Source organism: Argiope bruennichi, chromosome 10 (assembly GCF_947563725.1).
Source record: "Argiope bruennichi chromosome 10, qqArgBrue1.1, whole genome shotgun sequence".
Taxonomy (NCBI): Eukaryota; Metazoa; Arthropoda; class Arachnida; order Araneae; family Araneidae; genus Argiope; species Argiope bruennichi.
This window is the reverse complement of record NC_079160.1, coordinates 66,684,916-66,701,756: the sequence shown is the minus strand read 5'-3', so window position 1 is coordinate 66,701,756 and position 16,841 is coordinate 66,684,916. Positions and strand designations below refer to the sequence as shown.

Below are 16,841 nucleotides of genomic sequence, written 5' to 3'. Positions count from 1 at the left end.
TTTTTTTGTTTTCATTTTTAATTTTGTTATTTTGTCTTTAATGTTGAAAATTCATTATGTTTTATGTTCACACTGTTTTCAAAATATTCACGAGAATGAAAATAAAAGCATTTAACAAGATATTCATTTAATTATGAATATAAATAGTAAAGTAATTAGGCAAAAATTGTTTAAAAGTATGGAATATTGTTCTATATTTGTAGAAAAATAGTGTGTAGTTTCATGCTTATTGCAATTCAACATCCTTTGTTGCCATTTTAGGCGGCAATAATGGTGGATATTTTGTTTTACACACACACACACACACACACACACACACACACACACACACACACACACACACACACACACACACACACACACACACACACACACACACACACACACACACACACATATATTACATTACAGCATTTTTTTCATTTGGTTTATCTAAATCTCAAGTTTAACCGACCAAATATCTATATTTTATAAATTATCAATATTTGTCTAGTTTTATAGTCTATTTTTTTATTTAAATAGCATCATTCGAAAATATCATTGAAAATTCTAATTCATTTAAACTGAAATAAATTGCTTAATTAAACTATATTGAAGTTTTTAAAATTTATAATTGATTTAATATATTGTTCTAAAATTACTTATTATATTTATTATCCTGTTTAATATTTTCTGCAAGTTCAGCAATGAATATACACACTAAGGCTTGAAAAAACTTATGAGCCTAAAAAAATAACAGGCTATTCAATAAGATTTAGGCTTAAAAATACATCTTCGAATTTCCTTGCTTTTTATACTTAGAAATTAATAAATAATAATTTGACAAGCGTTTTCCTGCTTTGCAATAATTAAAACAAAAGCGCAATTTTTTTATACTCTACTCTTATGCAAATGTAAACACAAGACTTGATAGAAGACGCTTTCGCAATGTCGTATAAAACAATGTCTAACTACTAATTAGATAATATGAGCATTTAGGTTTATCACGTCTCTGTTACGTCACATGAATTTACCCTATATACTATCAATCGAACCAGTATTGGACATTGATATACTGGCTTTTTTGAGGTTCAGGACAACGAATATTATGATGCTGGTGTTTTAGCATAATGCGTGCCACGGTCAAATAGGCAATATTTTCCAAAGGGTGTGCGACATGTTTTTTTTTCATTTGTAATCCGCGTTTATTTGGTATAAAATATGCTGTATAATGCATGTTTGGTTTTAGTTTGATCAGTTTTCACTTTATTTTGATATCTCTTATATATGAGTGCATGGCTCCGATGCATTATTTTTCTGTCTTTTTAAATTTTACATATGCAAAAGCCACGTTCAAAAAATGTTTTACTACAGGCCAGAATATCAGACCCCCGAATAAAATACATTGTGGTGTCGCTCAAAACAATGCTGTGTGGTTATAAGAATAAAAATATAAATCGCACACGTGCCTCAGTATTCTGGGAAATGTTACGATGTGCCACGCGATATTTTAATAACCAATTTAGTTTCATATTTAGGCACATTTCTAACAAAATGATGATTCATATTAAATTAATATCTTTTTTTTATTTTATTAATTTTGTGAATATGTTCGTTAAATCTACAATGACTCCGTATTGACCGGCATCCCCATTTATAAAAACAATATTGAAACACATGCTTGGCTTTGTAAATGCTTTAATCACTGACAGAATGTAATGAAGCACAACAGGAACCAGATCAATTGTATAGGATAAAATGTTAATATTATCCTAATATTTTAAAATTTATAGAATTTGCCTTCTTTACAAACTTATATATTCGACAACTAAGGAAATAAAGTTTTTTTTAATTGACTTCATTGCGGTTTCATCTGAACGTGGCGAGCCTAGGCAGCAATCCACTTGGAAATCAATCTCCGATTGGACACGGTAGATAAATATTCTGAAAACTCCGTACATAAATACCTGAAAGCTTATAAGCCAGTTAACAGCTACGCTACACGAGCAATTGCTTTTGTATCGTGGTCATGTTACCACAAGATCCCAGGTTCTATTCTTGCCCATCTCAATTCGCTACATTGGTGACCTCGGACGATGAATCTTCAACCTTCGTACTGCTGTTGTGGCGCCATCTACCCACAGCAAACCAAAATCGTCAGACTCACTTGACGCAGCAAACAGCATCAGCAACCACTCACCCACACACGCTCGCCATAACGCTTGGCGTTACTCAAATGAGTAAAGACACATTAGACTCAACAACTAAAACATCACCACTCAACAATTGTAATAATATAAATAGTATAAGAAATATTTATTTTTTATTGACATAAGATTATATTGCTATTATTGCTACAGAATCTGCTAAGAATATTTTTCGGAAAATGTTCTAGTGGATTTATTATTTGATAGATCAAACACATAGATGATCATCGGAAGAGTAGGATGGAATTATTTTACGGTCCTAGGTAGTTCATTTTATGAGTCCCATCTTTTTGATAAATTTATTTTCACATTTCAATATATTTTAAACTTAATTGATGTGTTAATATATATATATATATATATATATATATATATATATATATATATATATATATATATATATATATATATATATATATATATATTAACACAAGAATGAATATATATATATATTCATTCTTCAGTAACTTCTTCAAAAATGCATATTTTATTTATTTTTCATGATATATGATTGAATTGCATCCATGCTTTAATACAGTATTATTTCACCATATGGTACTTTACATTAATTTCTGAAAAAAAATGAATAAACGGAATGGAACAGTTTGTATATAATTAATTATGCTTGACAAAATGTTGATACCGTTTTACATTTTATAATTCATAGTTAGGCTAGTCGCCTGACTTAGCCTAATTGGGACCCAGGGCAAAAACTTCGTTGCCCCCCCCCCCTACTTCACTACTTCAGTAAGAAAAAACCGGACTTTATCGAGGTATTTAAATTTTTTACCTCATTATAGATATATAACAAGAAAAATGAATAGAACCTAAAATAGCTATCAAGTGCCCCCCCCCCCCTGCAACGGTCAGACGAAATATTGTTCTGAATTCAGCTTGGAAAGCCATGGATTTACGAAATATAGATTTTTTGTGTTCATGCGATAGATTAATGAAGAAGCTAATATAAACCGACGGATTTTACACTGTACTGATATTTTGTTTAAAAATAGTTCATTAAAGAAAAAAACGTAAAATTAACTGTCTATTCGATTTGGGGGCCCCCTCTGATGTGCGGACCCGGGGCAACTGCCCCGTATGCCTCTGCCTTTGTCAAGCTCTGTATAGAATTCATTTTTTTATGTTTGTTCGTGTATATCTTATAAATTTTCTATTGGACAACCAAGGTAAAGATAGTTTTCTAAGTCGATAGGGCTATGTCCGTCGTCAAGTAACTCTACTCAGCTGCCTTGTCTGCCTGATTGGAAAATTCCCACTGATAGTCGATGGAATCTGATTCCGAATTCTGATCCTTTATTTCTACAGACGGCACTTGCCGATCGTTCCCAATCAACGTTTCATGATAAGGTCGCGATATTTATTGGTGTTATAGCAAACACTTTCAATACAAAATTATGCTTCAGATATATTACTTCATTATACATTTAAGATACATTCACTGGGATATGAAGCTCTGTCTTTAACTCCAATTAGATAGGGTAGATCTCTCAGGTAGCTTGAATTGTGTTCCTTTTTGTTATCAATTTATTAATTCAACGTGAAGAGTGAACTCAGCCCTTTATTTCATTTGCTTATACAGAAATTCTGACGAATACTTCAGCTAAAAGGAACTTAGCAGACGCACTGAAGTAAATGGATTGAGGGACATTAAGAAAATGAGCAATAATGCAGCGATTTAAGAAAGTTTGGGAGAAAATTAAAAAAAGTAAAGTTTGCGATAAACAACATAAAAAATAGCAGTGTCAAATGAATTTTGAAATACACAAAATTATAATAAGTACAATAGTAAAATAAAACAAATGGTTGTAAATAACATGAAATCTTTGCAAAAAAATAAATGAATATTTTGAAAATTTTAACTTTATGAAAGGAGGAAGAACAACTAAATTATTAAAACAATCAATATGATAGAAAAAGGTAAAGAACGGCACACAATCCAAATTCTATTTATAACACCAAATGTTACGCAAAATAAGAACGTGATCAAGAGACAAAATTGAGTAGACTATATATTAAAATGTTAGATTTTTCTTTCTTTTATTTGTTTTTTAATTATGTTAAAGAATAACTAGAAGTGCTAAGAAAAAAGTTATTCAAAATTATCCAATCTTTTGCAGAGCTAAAATCGTGCTGAAGCTTGTGCTGCCATCTATCGTAAGATCTGCCAACTCTCGAACCATCATCGTAATCTGTAAAAAGTAAACCGAATCAGTTCATAATGAGTTATAATACGAAATAAAATAGTCAACAGAATAAAAATTTCATTGTTAAAAATCTTTCGAACTGTATCAGTTCTAAGAAATTTATTTCTAACATTAAGAATTTTATTTCTATTAATATTTTTCTTTCTAGTAGTGAAATAAGAAATTTCATTAACTTATAATAGTGTATAAAATTGTTTCCTTAATATAAATGAAACATTTTAATTTGTATTAGAATTCTATTTATATATTTATTCTTTAGGATTTAAATTAAATTATTTTTTTGGTATATAATTGGAGATTGAAAAAAAATTTAAATTGGATGCCTTATAATGGATTGGATAATAAGGATTAAAATTATGAAAAAGAATATACAAGACTGAAGCAGAATGAAAGCCGTAAATTTATAAAACTTAGAAAAGAATTTTTTTAAAAAAAATTCCAACGTTGCTTTCCTTGCAATTTTTACACATAATTATACGATAGGTGTACTTTGCTGCCATCTACTGTCAGAAATAAGAAGATAAAATATAATAGAACAAAATTCATCAGTAAAACTAGAGAAATTGAATTCCATTAATGTTAATTCTAAAGAACATTATTATTAAAGGCAAATGAGATTATCATTCATTAAAATTATCTTTTAATTTGAAATTTTGTTCTGTTTGAATTATAAAATTTCAGGCGAATATTTTCAAATTATAGCTATGAAAGAATATAAATTTAAGATCAGATCGAGATAGAAAATGCATGTCATTGCAATATTTGTTTTCAATGCAATTACAAAACTTTGTTCTAGATCAGAAATATGCACCAGATGTTTCTAATCTATATCTGTTCTAGATTAGGAAGTTGGTTAATAGAGAGGTCTAAAATCGTGCTTCCTATAGTCAAATTTTCACCATTCAATCAGTTTCAGACGCACAGGAGTGGATTTTTTTTCATTGTAATTGCCAGAGATTCAAAAATATCTTATTAAATATGACACAGATAACCTATGATCTGCATAAAAATTTAAAATTTGTAAATCATCAGAATATTTATTGACTCAAACTACATAAAATATTTTTATTTACCTCACTTAGACCGCTTTTTCTATTAGACGTATATACCGCTATAAATGGTGTAGAAATCTGCTGATGAGTCCGATTAGCGAGCATATTTTACCCATATAAGTAATATTTGCATTAAATAATTCAGAATTATCAATTTAATAATATAAATGTATTCATAGGCCACAGAAATCTTTTTCTTGCATTTATTTTTCTAGAAAATATCGTTTTCATATTTATTTCAGTTCATCTAGACATGTACTTAAGATTATTGTTTGCGAGGTTTAGTTTGTAGCAAGAATAGAATTTGATCTTTTAATACGAGTTGTTATCAACATGGTAATAGTTTGTTGATAAAAGGAAATTTTTTTTTCATGCGTGCACAACGTATTGGGACAGGTTAAATTTAAATTTTATTTTATATAAAGTATTTTGTTGGAAAATATGTTTAAAACATTTTTAAAAAATCATTAAAAATAAAAAAAAAGTTTTATTCAAAATTATAGGTAACTGAAAAAATAAACGATGATGTAGAAGTCCTTTTTATGCTGTAATATTTTGGAAAATTATTGCCGAAAAACACCAAAATGTCACTTAATTTTTAAATAATTAATTCTTATTAAAATGAAAAAAATCTTTAATGTAAGTAGAGATTGCCTAAAATTGTTATAAATTTTTAATTCCAATAATTTTTGTGTTTACGTAAACTTTTGTAAAAACGTAGACTTTCGTAGACAAAAATTTCTCTTTTTTTTTATATACGGAATTCGAAAGAAAAAATATAAAAAAACAAAAATTGATGTTGTGAACACTTTTAAAAATATACAATAACAAAAGTTGATGTTGCCACTACTTTTTAAAATATTAATTAACCAAACACATTATTTACAGTAAAATGCCAAACGACTATTTAACAAATTAAATATATATGAAATAATTAAATTATTAACTTTAAATGGAACTTTAATGAACCACAACTTTAAATGGAATTGCCCCGGTAGACGATAATTTATTTCCTACTTATATAAACGAAAAAAAACAAACAAATTAATGATAAGAACATTCTGCTATTTTGAAAGAATCAGTCAAAAAATCACACCTGTTTCTTGTATTTTAATTTTTATTTCATTCTTTTACCTTGATTTATTCTTATATATCAGATCAAGGTTCTAGATAAATGGTATATATCTACAGGAAGAAGATTATATCATATGATGTGTTAACACAGATTTCGCTCACTAACTGGATATCAGAACAAAATTATTGATAAAAATTTTTATCTAGAAACAGGTGACAATTCCCAGCATTATTTTTAAAATTTTGTCTGCCATTTTGTAGAAACATTTCGATTTCATTTATGCTGTAACAAACTTACCGTGGAAGATGGCTGATAACGGTGATACAAACCGAAAATGTTTTACATTTTCATGGACAATAGAAAATGTTAGTTATTGCTGGCAAAAGAAAGGAAAACAAATTGTCAGTCCAACTTTTGTCGCTGACACAATAGAAGAGACAAAGTGGAAACTATGTTTGTATCCTAGAGGGAAAGAAAACGAGGATTTCATTGCTTATTATATTCACAGAGAAATGGACAGCAAAGGCCCAGAGAATATAGAATTAGAATACGAACTCGCTTTCCTGACAGAAGACGGCTCAATTCTTGTTTCATCGAATTCGAACAAAAGGACCTTTCCCAGAAATTGGGGTTATGGTTCCAAAGAGTTTGTAAAACGGCATATCCTTTTCAACAAGATTTCTACCAACTTATTTCCTGATACTATAATTGCTCGTTGTAGATTATGGAAGCAAGTAGGAGAAATTGTTGAAGAAGTGCAGTGTTTCGCACGCACGCGAATCGGCGTGGAATACAGGTCTTTTACTTGGAAAATTGAGAATTTCAGCACTTTTGAAGGCAACAAGGAAATTAACCATTCTATCATGTCAGCGTCAAAAGACAAAAAGTTTATGGGTGTGCAAATGTGTTTCGGTGGAGGACCAAAATGTGAAGGATCAATTAGTCTTGAATTAATTGCCTGTGACCAAAGAATAAGATATTTTTCTCTCCATTTGTTTGTTTTAGATTCTACCGGAAATTCAATGGACTCCAACAAAGAAGAATTCTGGTTTGATAGTCTACTTGAACGTAAAGAATGCACCCTATGCTTTACGAAACACGAATTAATGGATAAGAAAAGTTTGTATTTACCGAATAACGTTCTGTCGTTGCGATTTGAATGTGCTTTTTCTTTTGGAATCGTTCTAGAGGAGATTCAAAAGATTCAGTATGGATCCTTTGATTTAAAACCTACTAATCCTGTTAAGCAAAATGTGAAAGACCCCAAACAACATTTCCTCCCGAACAGAGTTTTGATTGATGATCTCAAAACTTTGTATAATAAAAGTATCCTTTCAGACATAAAACTCAAAACAGCAACGGGAACGTTCCATGCTCATAAAAACATTCTCAGTGTTCGATCTCCTGTATTCCAAGAAATGTTCAAAAGCAACATGAAAGAAAAGATAGAAGAATACATTAATATTGAAGATCTGACCGACGATACGGTGAAGAAGATGCTTTTATATATTTATACCGGTGAAATTGGTAACTTAAATTGGGAAAGTGCATCCAAATTATACGTGGCTGCTGATAAATATGAAATTATCACTTTGAAAAATGAATGTTCTTCTTACTTAAAGTCTAATTTGTGTTCAACGAATGCGTGTGATTTGCTACTTCTTGCAGATTTACATGGTGACAAAGATTTTAAAAGCTTCGTACAGGATTTTATTTTAAAGCACGATAAAGCCATCATCAACTCGGACGAATGGAAATGTTTTATGGAAACAAACCTGAAATTAGCTGCTGATACTTTGTGTCTTAAGTATAAACAATAGTCGATATATTACTGTTATTTATGTGATATACATATATGAAACAGCTTTAAAATTCATTAATATAAACTGTGCCTTAGTGTATGGAATTTGCTCTCCAAATTTAAACAACTCTAATTCATTATCGAAATGATCATTTATTTAGATGCAATAATTAATTTTGGAAATTGGAAGCAATAATTTTTTTTTTGATTTTGCTAAAATAATTAAATTTTTAAAATGCTTATTATGGTGTGGGCTTCCGATTATACAACTGTGAACATTATTTATATTAAATAATTTCCTAAACTACGATAGATGATTTTCTGCTTTAAAATTTTTTTTCAATGCAGTATTAATTTGTGGATAATTAAAAAGTTTCTTTAAAACTAAATATTGGAAATTTGTTTTATTTTTTTAATAATCAATTGATTCTTTTTTTTTTATGCTATCAACAATATAAGCTTAATTTCTTTAAATCGAAGAAAACATCTACCTAGTTTTTTAGTGTTATGTTTATATTGTCTTGATTTATGAAGAACAGCTTAGACGTGAAAGGGAAAGGGAAAATTATTTTGTTTTAATATTTACCTGTTTGTGACAGTATTAAATGGGAGCAAGAGCAATACAAGGATACAAGTAGTTGAAATACAAGGATTTCAATTACTTTCCTTCAAAATATTGATTTTGTAGTTTCGCATTACTCTATAAAATACATTTTTTAAGATTTTCAAAATGTATTTTACAAACTTCTTTTATATCAGGTCAATATAAGCAGGTAGTTATAAGCATTTATCAGGTAGCAATTTATCAGGTACTTATAAGCATTTTTTAATCTTTCTAACACCTAAATATGAATTTTTGCATCTGAAATTTTTTGCGAGTTCGATAAATTATCTCTGTGTTATTATATGTATTTATTTCAGCTGATCGCTGAAAATTTAAATTGTAATTTTTGAAATATACTATTCAAGTTTTCTTTTATAATCATAATTGAATTTTAATAAACATTTTCGGCAGAGATGTTTATAGATACACTTTTTTACAAGAAAATTCGTCTAACTTTAAGAAATTTTATATGATTTTTTTGTGTAATTTCATAACATTAAATTTTTATCAGTTACTCAAATTTTCATGTGGCATGAATAGGCTGAATCAAGAAAGTTCGTTTTATTTTATGAAATTTTAGTTGAAATTACGTCTGGAGAAAAAATAAGATATTATTAATAGTTTTTCATTCTTTTCAAATTCTTTTTTTCCCTCTAAACTTTTCATTTGTTTTGCACACTATTATTTATCTAAACTTTTTTAATGCTTGTAAAGATGAAATTTTGTAGTCTATTTTCCTGATCTTTTATAGTTTTTGCTAACTTTTTGATTTTCTGTAATTTTGAAATTTTGTATGCCTGTGTATTCTCGTTGGCAATATACTACTTGAGTATTTTCAAAGAATTTGGATTTCCTATGGAAATAGACTATTGAAATAGGCTTACTTGGCAATGAATTTGATACAAGTTTTGTTTCAGGATTCTATAATATGTATAACTATGAATTAATAGACAAATTTTAGAAAATAAAAGGCAATTAACAATATTGCTACTTTTTACTATATTAATGGAAATATTTAAGAAGCCACTATAATTATAAATTTTCTCAAATGCATTTTGTAGAATTTTTTTAAATATTTTTTCAATATTTGATAACATTAAATGAACAAGAAACAAGTATGGTGTGTCTTTTTATTACCAGTATTAATTGTTTAACAGACAGTTTGTTAAAAATTATTAAAAATATTTACTGATTCTTGCTTTTTAAATATTACACATATATATGTTTTTATAAAGTACCATTTTCATAACATTTTTGTAGAAAATTTTTAAATGAAAAAAAAATCTTTTTGCTTTGCCTTCAGTGCTTAAAAACTATCTCAAATAACCGAAAAGAACTAAATAAAGAAAATATAAATTTATGTGAGAAAATTTCAATTTATAAAAAATGTGATATTGAAAAAAAAAATGCATAATGCTCTATTTTGTTGTGTACATTTTATTGATATGTCTCTCGGAATACCTTTGAATCCTATTAACCAAATTAGAAATAAATATTAAGTTTAATGAAAAAAAAAAAAAAAGAAGAAAGATATGATGAATCCGGCCTGAAGACTTTTTCAAGGGTCATCCTCAGGCATAGATTCAAACCAGGGATTTTTTCTGTGAGGGATTTGTCTTTTGACCAAAACATCGATCCTTCGTGACCCGAAAATCCCAGGGCATAGTTTTATTTGATAAGTATCTGAAATGAAAGAAATCTCTTTAGTTTCAACAACCCGGAATCCTCGATTCAAATCTAAAAGGGAGAAATTAAAAAAAATATTTTTAAAGTTTGCATATTGGAAAAGCGCAAATGCAGCTTATGAGGGGTCATGCAACCTTAGAATATCTGGATATAATCTGAGGTAGTATCACGGCTATCATGGGTATTACTAAAAGATATTTAGAGATTCTACCAGTTTTTTAATACCACTGGGTTAGAGCCCAGTTGCTTAGTATAATTAATTTTTTTCTACTTATATTCCTCAGCTTACCATACCTAGGATGATATACGATATTATTTACAGTTTCGTATAACATCTATATTTCCTGTAAGAAAAAACTAAATCATTTCTAAACATATAAAGATTTTCTTATAGGAATTTTTTTACTGTACGGAACTTGACAAGCAATTATTCATAAAATATCATATCTTATATATTGATTTATAATTTCAGATAAAACATATTTTCAAAATTACTTGCCATTTTGGAATGAAATTTAATTATGAATATAGAAATTATTCTTCAAAATCTATGCAAAGGAGTGAATGAAATAAAGAAAAACATTTCTATGAATTATTAAAGACTGAGGTTAAATTGTAAACATAATCCAGAGAGGATTTTGTGTTTCAACTGTGTTTATTGTTTATTAAATTTACAAAAGAACATTTTTAATAAGTAAATCAAAGAGCTCAAAATATTAATACAGAAAAAAAAAGGCATATGAATAAAAATCGTTTGATAAACATTTTTAGTTCTGAGTGATAAAAGGAAAAATATTGTTTGAACAGTCGTCTGCATGACGAGGAAGTTTATATTCTGTTGAAAAAATATAAACAGAATTATGATGTTTTTTACATATTATTTCACACATTTCAGCAAGTGAAATAACATCAATCATATCACGTTTGCTTGAATTTATGTTTATCAATCATATGCGATTTAAGAAACAGATGTCTATTGACGAAAAGTCTTACTTTGGGAAGTGAAGGTAAGATTTTTGAAGTATTTTCTAATTATTAAATAGTTTTCTTTTATTATTTACAAATAAAATAGTTTTAAATGGGGCTTGTGGAATGAAGCACATTTGTCGTTTCTATAAGTCTTATTAAAACAATGGTCTTTTAATTCTTCTAAATGCAGCAATCTCACATAATTCATATTAAAAACTACGGTTCTAGTCAGTTTTTGTTTCTGTCGAACACATTTCGGTACAGTTTAAAGTCGTCTTTTATCAATACGGTGAGGCACAATTATCCACCTATTTTGGTAATGAAATAATTTGGTGATAACAAATATGAGTAAAAATAAGAAAATGACACTTTAATTCATTATAAAAAGGAATTTAATTAACTACATTTGTTCCTAAGGAAATTGTAAATAGTCTACTTTTGAACTTTTCTTTTAGTGTTCTTCTTGAATGGCAACTGTATTTTCATTTATTACCCACAGAGAAAGAGATCCGCTGTGTTATTACCTAATTATCAATGTGTTCTAGTTCTTATAGTATGCAGATATCAATTGTATATAGAAATAAATGATCTAACGAGCTAGTTTCAATATGAAATCCAATTTAAATATGGTAAAATTGAGAATTACATTTTGATGTATCATCTGGGATACTCGCATCGTTTAGCTTTATGAAGTAAAAGAAAAAAATTAAGTGGAAAATGAACATAATATACCTTAAGATAAAGTTCGAAGACAATTATTATTGAATATATTCAAATGGGAAAAAAGGATAATCGAAGTCGGTATGTCCCATATAGAATTTCGTGACATGAAGTCAATATTTTGAAACATTTGATCATCAGATGAAGGTAAGAAAATTCGAATTTCAAGATATTTATTTCTAGTTTTTATTATTGAGAAAAATTCGCAATTCAAACTTTTATTACATTTTTGAGCTGTTTCGAGTAGAATGTCTTGAAGATTGATTTCATTTGATAACTTCGAGATATATTTCTGACTATGATATAGTAATGTTGTATTTTATTTGAATAGTAGTAAGAAGTTCTATTTGACTTGAAAGTTTTGAAGCTACAGAACTTGAAATATTTTCTATTCTTAAAACTGTTTCCATTTGAATGTCTGGATGTTTTATTTGATTTGAATAAGTATTGTAAATTTTGATAAAGAATCTTACTAATGAATGAACTCTCTAAAGCTCTGTTCTTCTGATTTACTTACATTTGCCAAACTGTAATTTTTTAAAAGTGATAAACTGCCGAATATGGTAACATAAATGTATTCTTTAGTTGTATATGGCGAGTTTTTCACTGTTCGATGATTTAGCAGAAACTTTCGAAAAATATGCATAATTTTTTTTATAGTTTTAACTAGTAGAAAAGTTCTTAATTTTTTTTTACTAGATATAGTTTTAAAGAACAAGAATCTGATGATAAGTCAAATTCGTAAATAGTCAATATTCTGCAAGAATACTTACATTATTTAACAGAAATATTAAAACAAATTAAATTTTTTCTCGCAACAACTATATCTTTCATCTGTATTCTTGTTCGTGATGTATTTTAATGTTTGTATGTAAACTAACTTTGTAAATTAATTTTTGTATTTGTCAAAAAGCTTGCTTTATTATTAAGCAAGGCTTAACAATGATTGGTCTAGAAATTATAGTTAAATTTTATTATAATTATAAATAATTATTATAAAATTTGATGACATTTTTCGAATTAATGTTTTTCTGAATTATTTTTGCTAATCTTCAATAATTTGATTGAACCACTTACTGCAAATGCTTTTGTCATTTTTTTTTTGAATCGGAATTCGGAACTAAAATTATCTCTAAGAAATCTTTAAGAATATGACATGAAATATACATACCGTTTCTGATTAAGATGCTGGTGCAATAAATTTAATGAATTTTTGATACAGGTAGAGTTAGCAAGTGCTCATTATTTTATGAATATCTGATATAAAGTTCTAATCGTAAAAGCTCAAGAAAATCTAGTTATAATGTCTAAATAATATTTCTTTCTTGATTCAATACTTTTTGAACCAAGATAAAGTTTATTAGGTGAAATTGCTGTTTTTAGCTGCTATAGCAGAACTTTATGTAAATTGCCTGGTGCATGATGCAAAAACAATTCTTTACAAGCAGATCATTAGACCTATAGCTACTAAGTTTGGTACTTATTTTTTTCCTTCTCGATTCGATAGTAAGAGCTCAAACTATTCATTAGATTTTTAATTAAAAAGTAATCAAAATGTTAACACTTTTGCTCAGTAAATTTAGAATACATATTAACAAAAACGTTTTTATGTTACTTTTAAAATTCATTAAATCTATACTTATAATAAAGCTCAAAGTGTGTGTTGGCGCTCTACAGAGACCAGACCATTCAACCTACAGGTACCAAATTTGGCATCTGTATACCTTGGAAGTCGGGAATGTGCACCTCGGAAAGATTTTGGTTGATGTGTAGTTTAATGTACCCCCGAGTTGGTCGCCAATATGGTAACCCAACGAAAAGATCTTAAAGCAACCCTAATGCTGTTTTGTTTACTACTTTTTACAATGGTTGATTTGAACATGAATTACAACTATTTTATGAAAAATGCTAAATTAAAATTAATAAAAAATATCGATTAAAGATTTTAATTTTGTTTTGTATTATAATTAAAAGTTTTTTAATGCTAATAAGACAATGTAATGTTATGAAGACAAACAGAAAATATTTATTCTTTTGAAATGTTTAACTGTCGGAATGCGTTTTGGAAATCGTCTGAATTATGAATTTAAGAAATTGTTTGCAATGGAATTCCTTGAACTTTTCGTAATTCGTTTTCTGATCTGACGGTTTCCTTGATAATTCGTTATGTCGTTAATTGTTCAAGAACGGATATAATACTCGCAAAATTTATTTATAATATAAAATTTTACAAGTTGATAGCTGGGAAAAGGATGCTTGTTTGAAATTTTGTATGGAGAATTGTCTGATTTCTTCTTTCTTCTGATTATGTACTGTTCGTGTTATCCACACAGTCCTTATATTCAATGAGCTAGAGAAGCCGTAGGATGTTTTTTTAAAGTTAGAAATTCTACCCGGTGTCTTCTTCAGATGCCAAAAGCATCGCATGCTCTAAATTTTACTCTACAGTAGAGACCGGTACAGCCGGTTTGAAAAACTTCTTAATTACAAAATTATTAAGATAAGCAGCGTTAGTGATCCCAAAAGGTTAAAAAAATCTAAGGTTAAAAAAATAAAACAATACATATCAATAAAGATAATAATTTTAATGCAGAAAATGGTAACCGTAACTGTTCTGCAGAAGTGTTTATTTTGTTCGCCATCTTTATTGACGACGTGGCATCTTTGGCGCAGCAAAGGGCACAATCAATTACACTTTTACCACGATTTTTTGAATTTTTAATTAGGATTTTAATTAATGAAACATTAAGCGAAATTTCAGCGTTTTCCCGCCATAACGTCCGAAATTATTACAGCACAAAATAGATTTCATCAAATTAAACCTTAAAAAAATTATCTTTTTAATGATACTAATGCTTCAATCTATAAATTAAGTTTCGATTTTTAACGCATTTTTAAAGAAATATTTTAACCGTATTTTTCAACAATATATTTCGCACAAAATAAAAATAAAATTTAATCTTCATAACCACGTCAATAGGAAAAAAATTAGCTTTTATCAGCGTGTTGCCATGACATTAACAGAAACCACTATTCAAACCACTATAAACTACAAATTGAAAAATAAAACCCCTATTATTGCAAATTAAATATTTAAAAGTGTCATTTTCAGCACGTGTCTGTATGAAGTGAAAAAATATAATATTTTCTGAAAAGTAAATGGAGGAAAAGTTTTCTGTGATCTTTAACAATATTTATATTATTAATTCAATAAAACAGTTTATTTTAAGACAAAAATAGTTTAATATATATTGAATAATCACTATAATCAAATAATTTGTGGTATACAATGCTATGAAAATGGCGTAAAAGAGCTAAATATTTATATTTTAACTTGAATCAATAAATTACGAATTTTAAATTTTTACATAGCACTTTGAATCGTATTTAACAAAGTATTCTTGAGACACCAATATTTTAAATAAAAATTGTTGAATTCCAATCAACTAAATCAATCACTAAAACCGACTAATTTGTGAAATTTGATATCATTCTTCTATAAAAACTGGCGTTTGGAGACCATTTCATTGATTGTCTCAAAGAAGATACGCCAAACTTCACCCAGAGTTCCTCGACAGTGATTGCCTAAGATTACGAAAATTTTGATTGTTCAAAACTTTATAAATCTATCAGATTTAATAGCAGAAGAGAGAAACGTTTATTTATTTTATTATTTAAAAACTGAAGTATCAAGAACATTTTGCAGAATATTATTCTTTAGGACCAAAGGACTGTATAAAACTTAAACTTCCTGACTTTTTATAAGTACATTTATTGACTAAAAATGAAATCAAATGAAATATTTTTATTTCCAACATTTAAATCTTTTGTAAATAAGACTAAAAATGAATTTTACGATGAATGAGAGAAATTTGTCTTGAATAATTCTGAGATATTATAAATTACGAAAATTACTCTGCAATGCACATACAACGTAATGCTCAACGACTTTGCTTTCAATTCTCATAAAAGAAGACAAGGTTGGTTTCAACGTTTTTCTTCACATTAAAGTTTTAATTTAATTAAACTAAAGTTTAAAAATATTTTGAAAGAAAAAGCTATTAAGAGACCGAGTTACATAAAATATTTAATTAAAAATTTTAGCGATCATTAATACTTGTGAACTGACTGATCGCCAAAAGTAGCTAGTAAATGAATAAAATAAAATTTTCATTGCGATATTTTTGTCGTTCAATGTTTTTCTCCAATCTCAATGTTAAAAAAAATACTTAAATATATCTTACAACACTATTTAATCATTGGATTTATACTTAATCAGTGGTTGTACTCAATCCCTTTATTAACGTTAATCACTGCTTTAATCACTTTATTTATACTCAAACCTATTCCGGCAATATTAATTGCATTTTTACTCGCACATTAATGTTTCCATAAATTAAGAGTAAATTTAAGATTAAATTAAAGAGAAAAAAAATCAAGCCTAAAATCATATCCAGTTACTGGGCTTTGGGCCAAAAGTTACAGCCTTCTATAAATTGTTTTCTTCTGTTTTGTTCTAGCATGTT

General features: G+C 27.9%; 1 protein-coding gene across 1 annotated transcript; it reads left to right on the top strand.

Annotated features, from left to right (window-relative positions):
• Positions 1–6,829: 6,829 nt before the first annotated feature.
• On the top strand, positions 6,830–9,229 carry LOC129988623 (TD and POZ domain-containing protein 3-like). The gene has a single exon (XM_056096889.1). The coding sequence runs from the start codon at positions 6,841–6,843 to the stop codon at positions 8,353–8,355; it is 1,515 nt and encodes a 504-aa protein (XP_055952864.1). The 5' UTR covers positions 6,830–6,840; the 3' UTR covers positions 8,356–9,229.
• Positions 9,230–16,841: the final 7,612 nt, after the last annotated feature.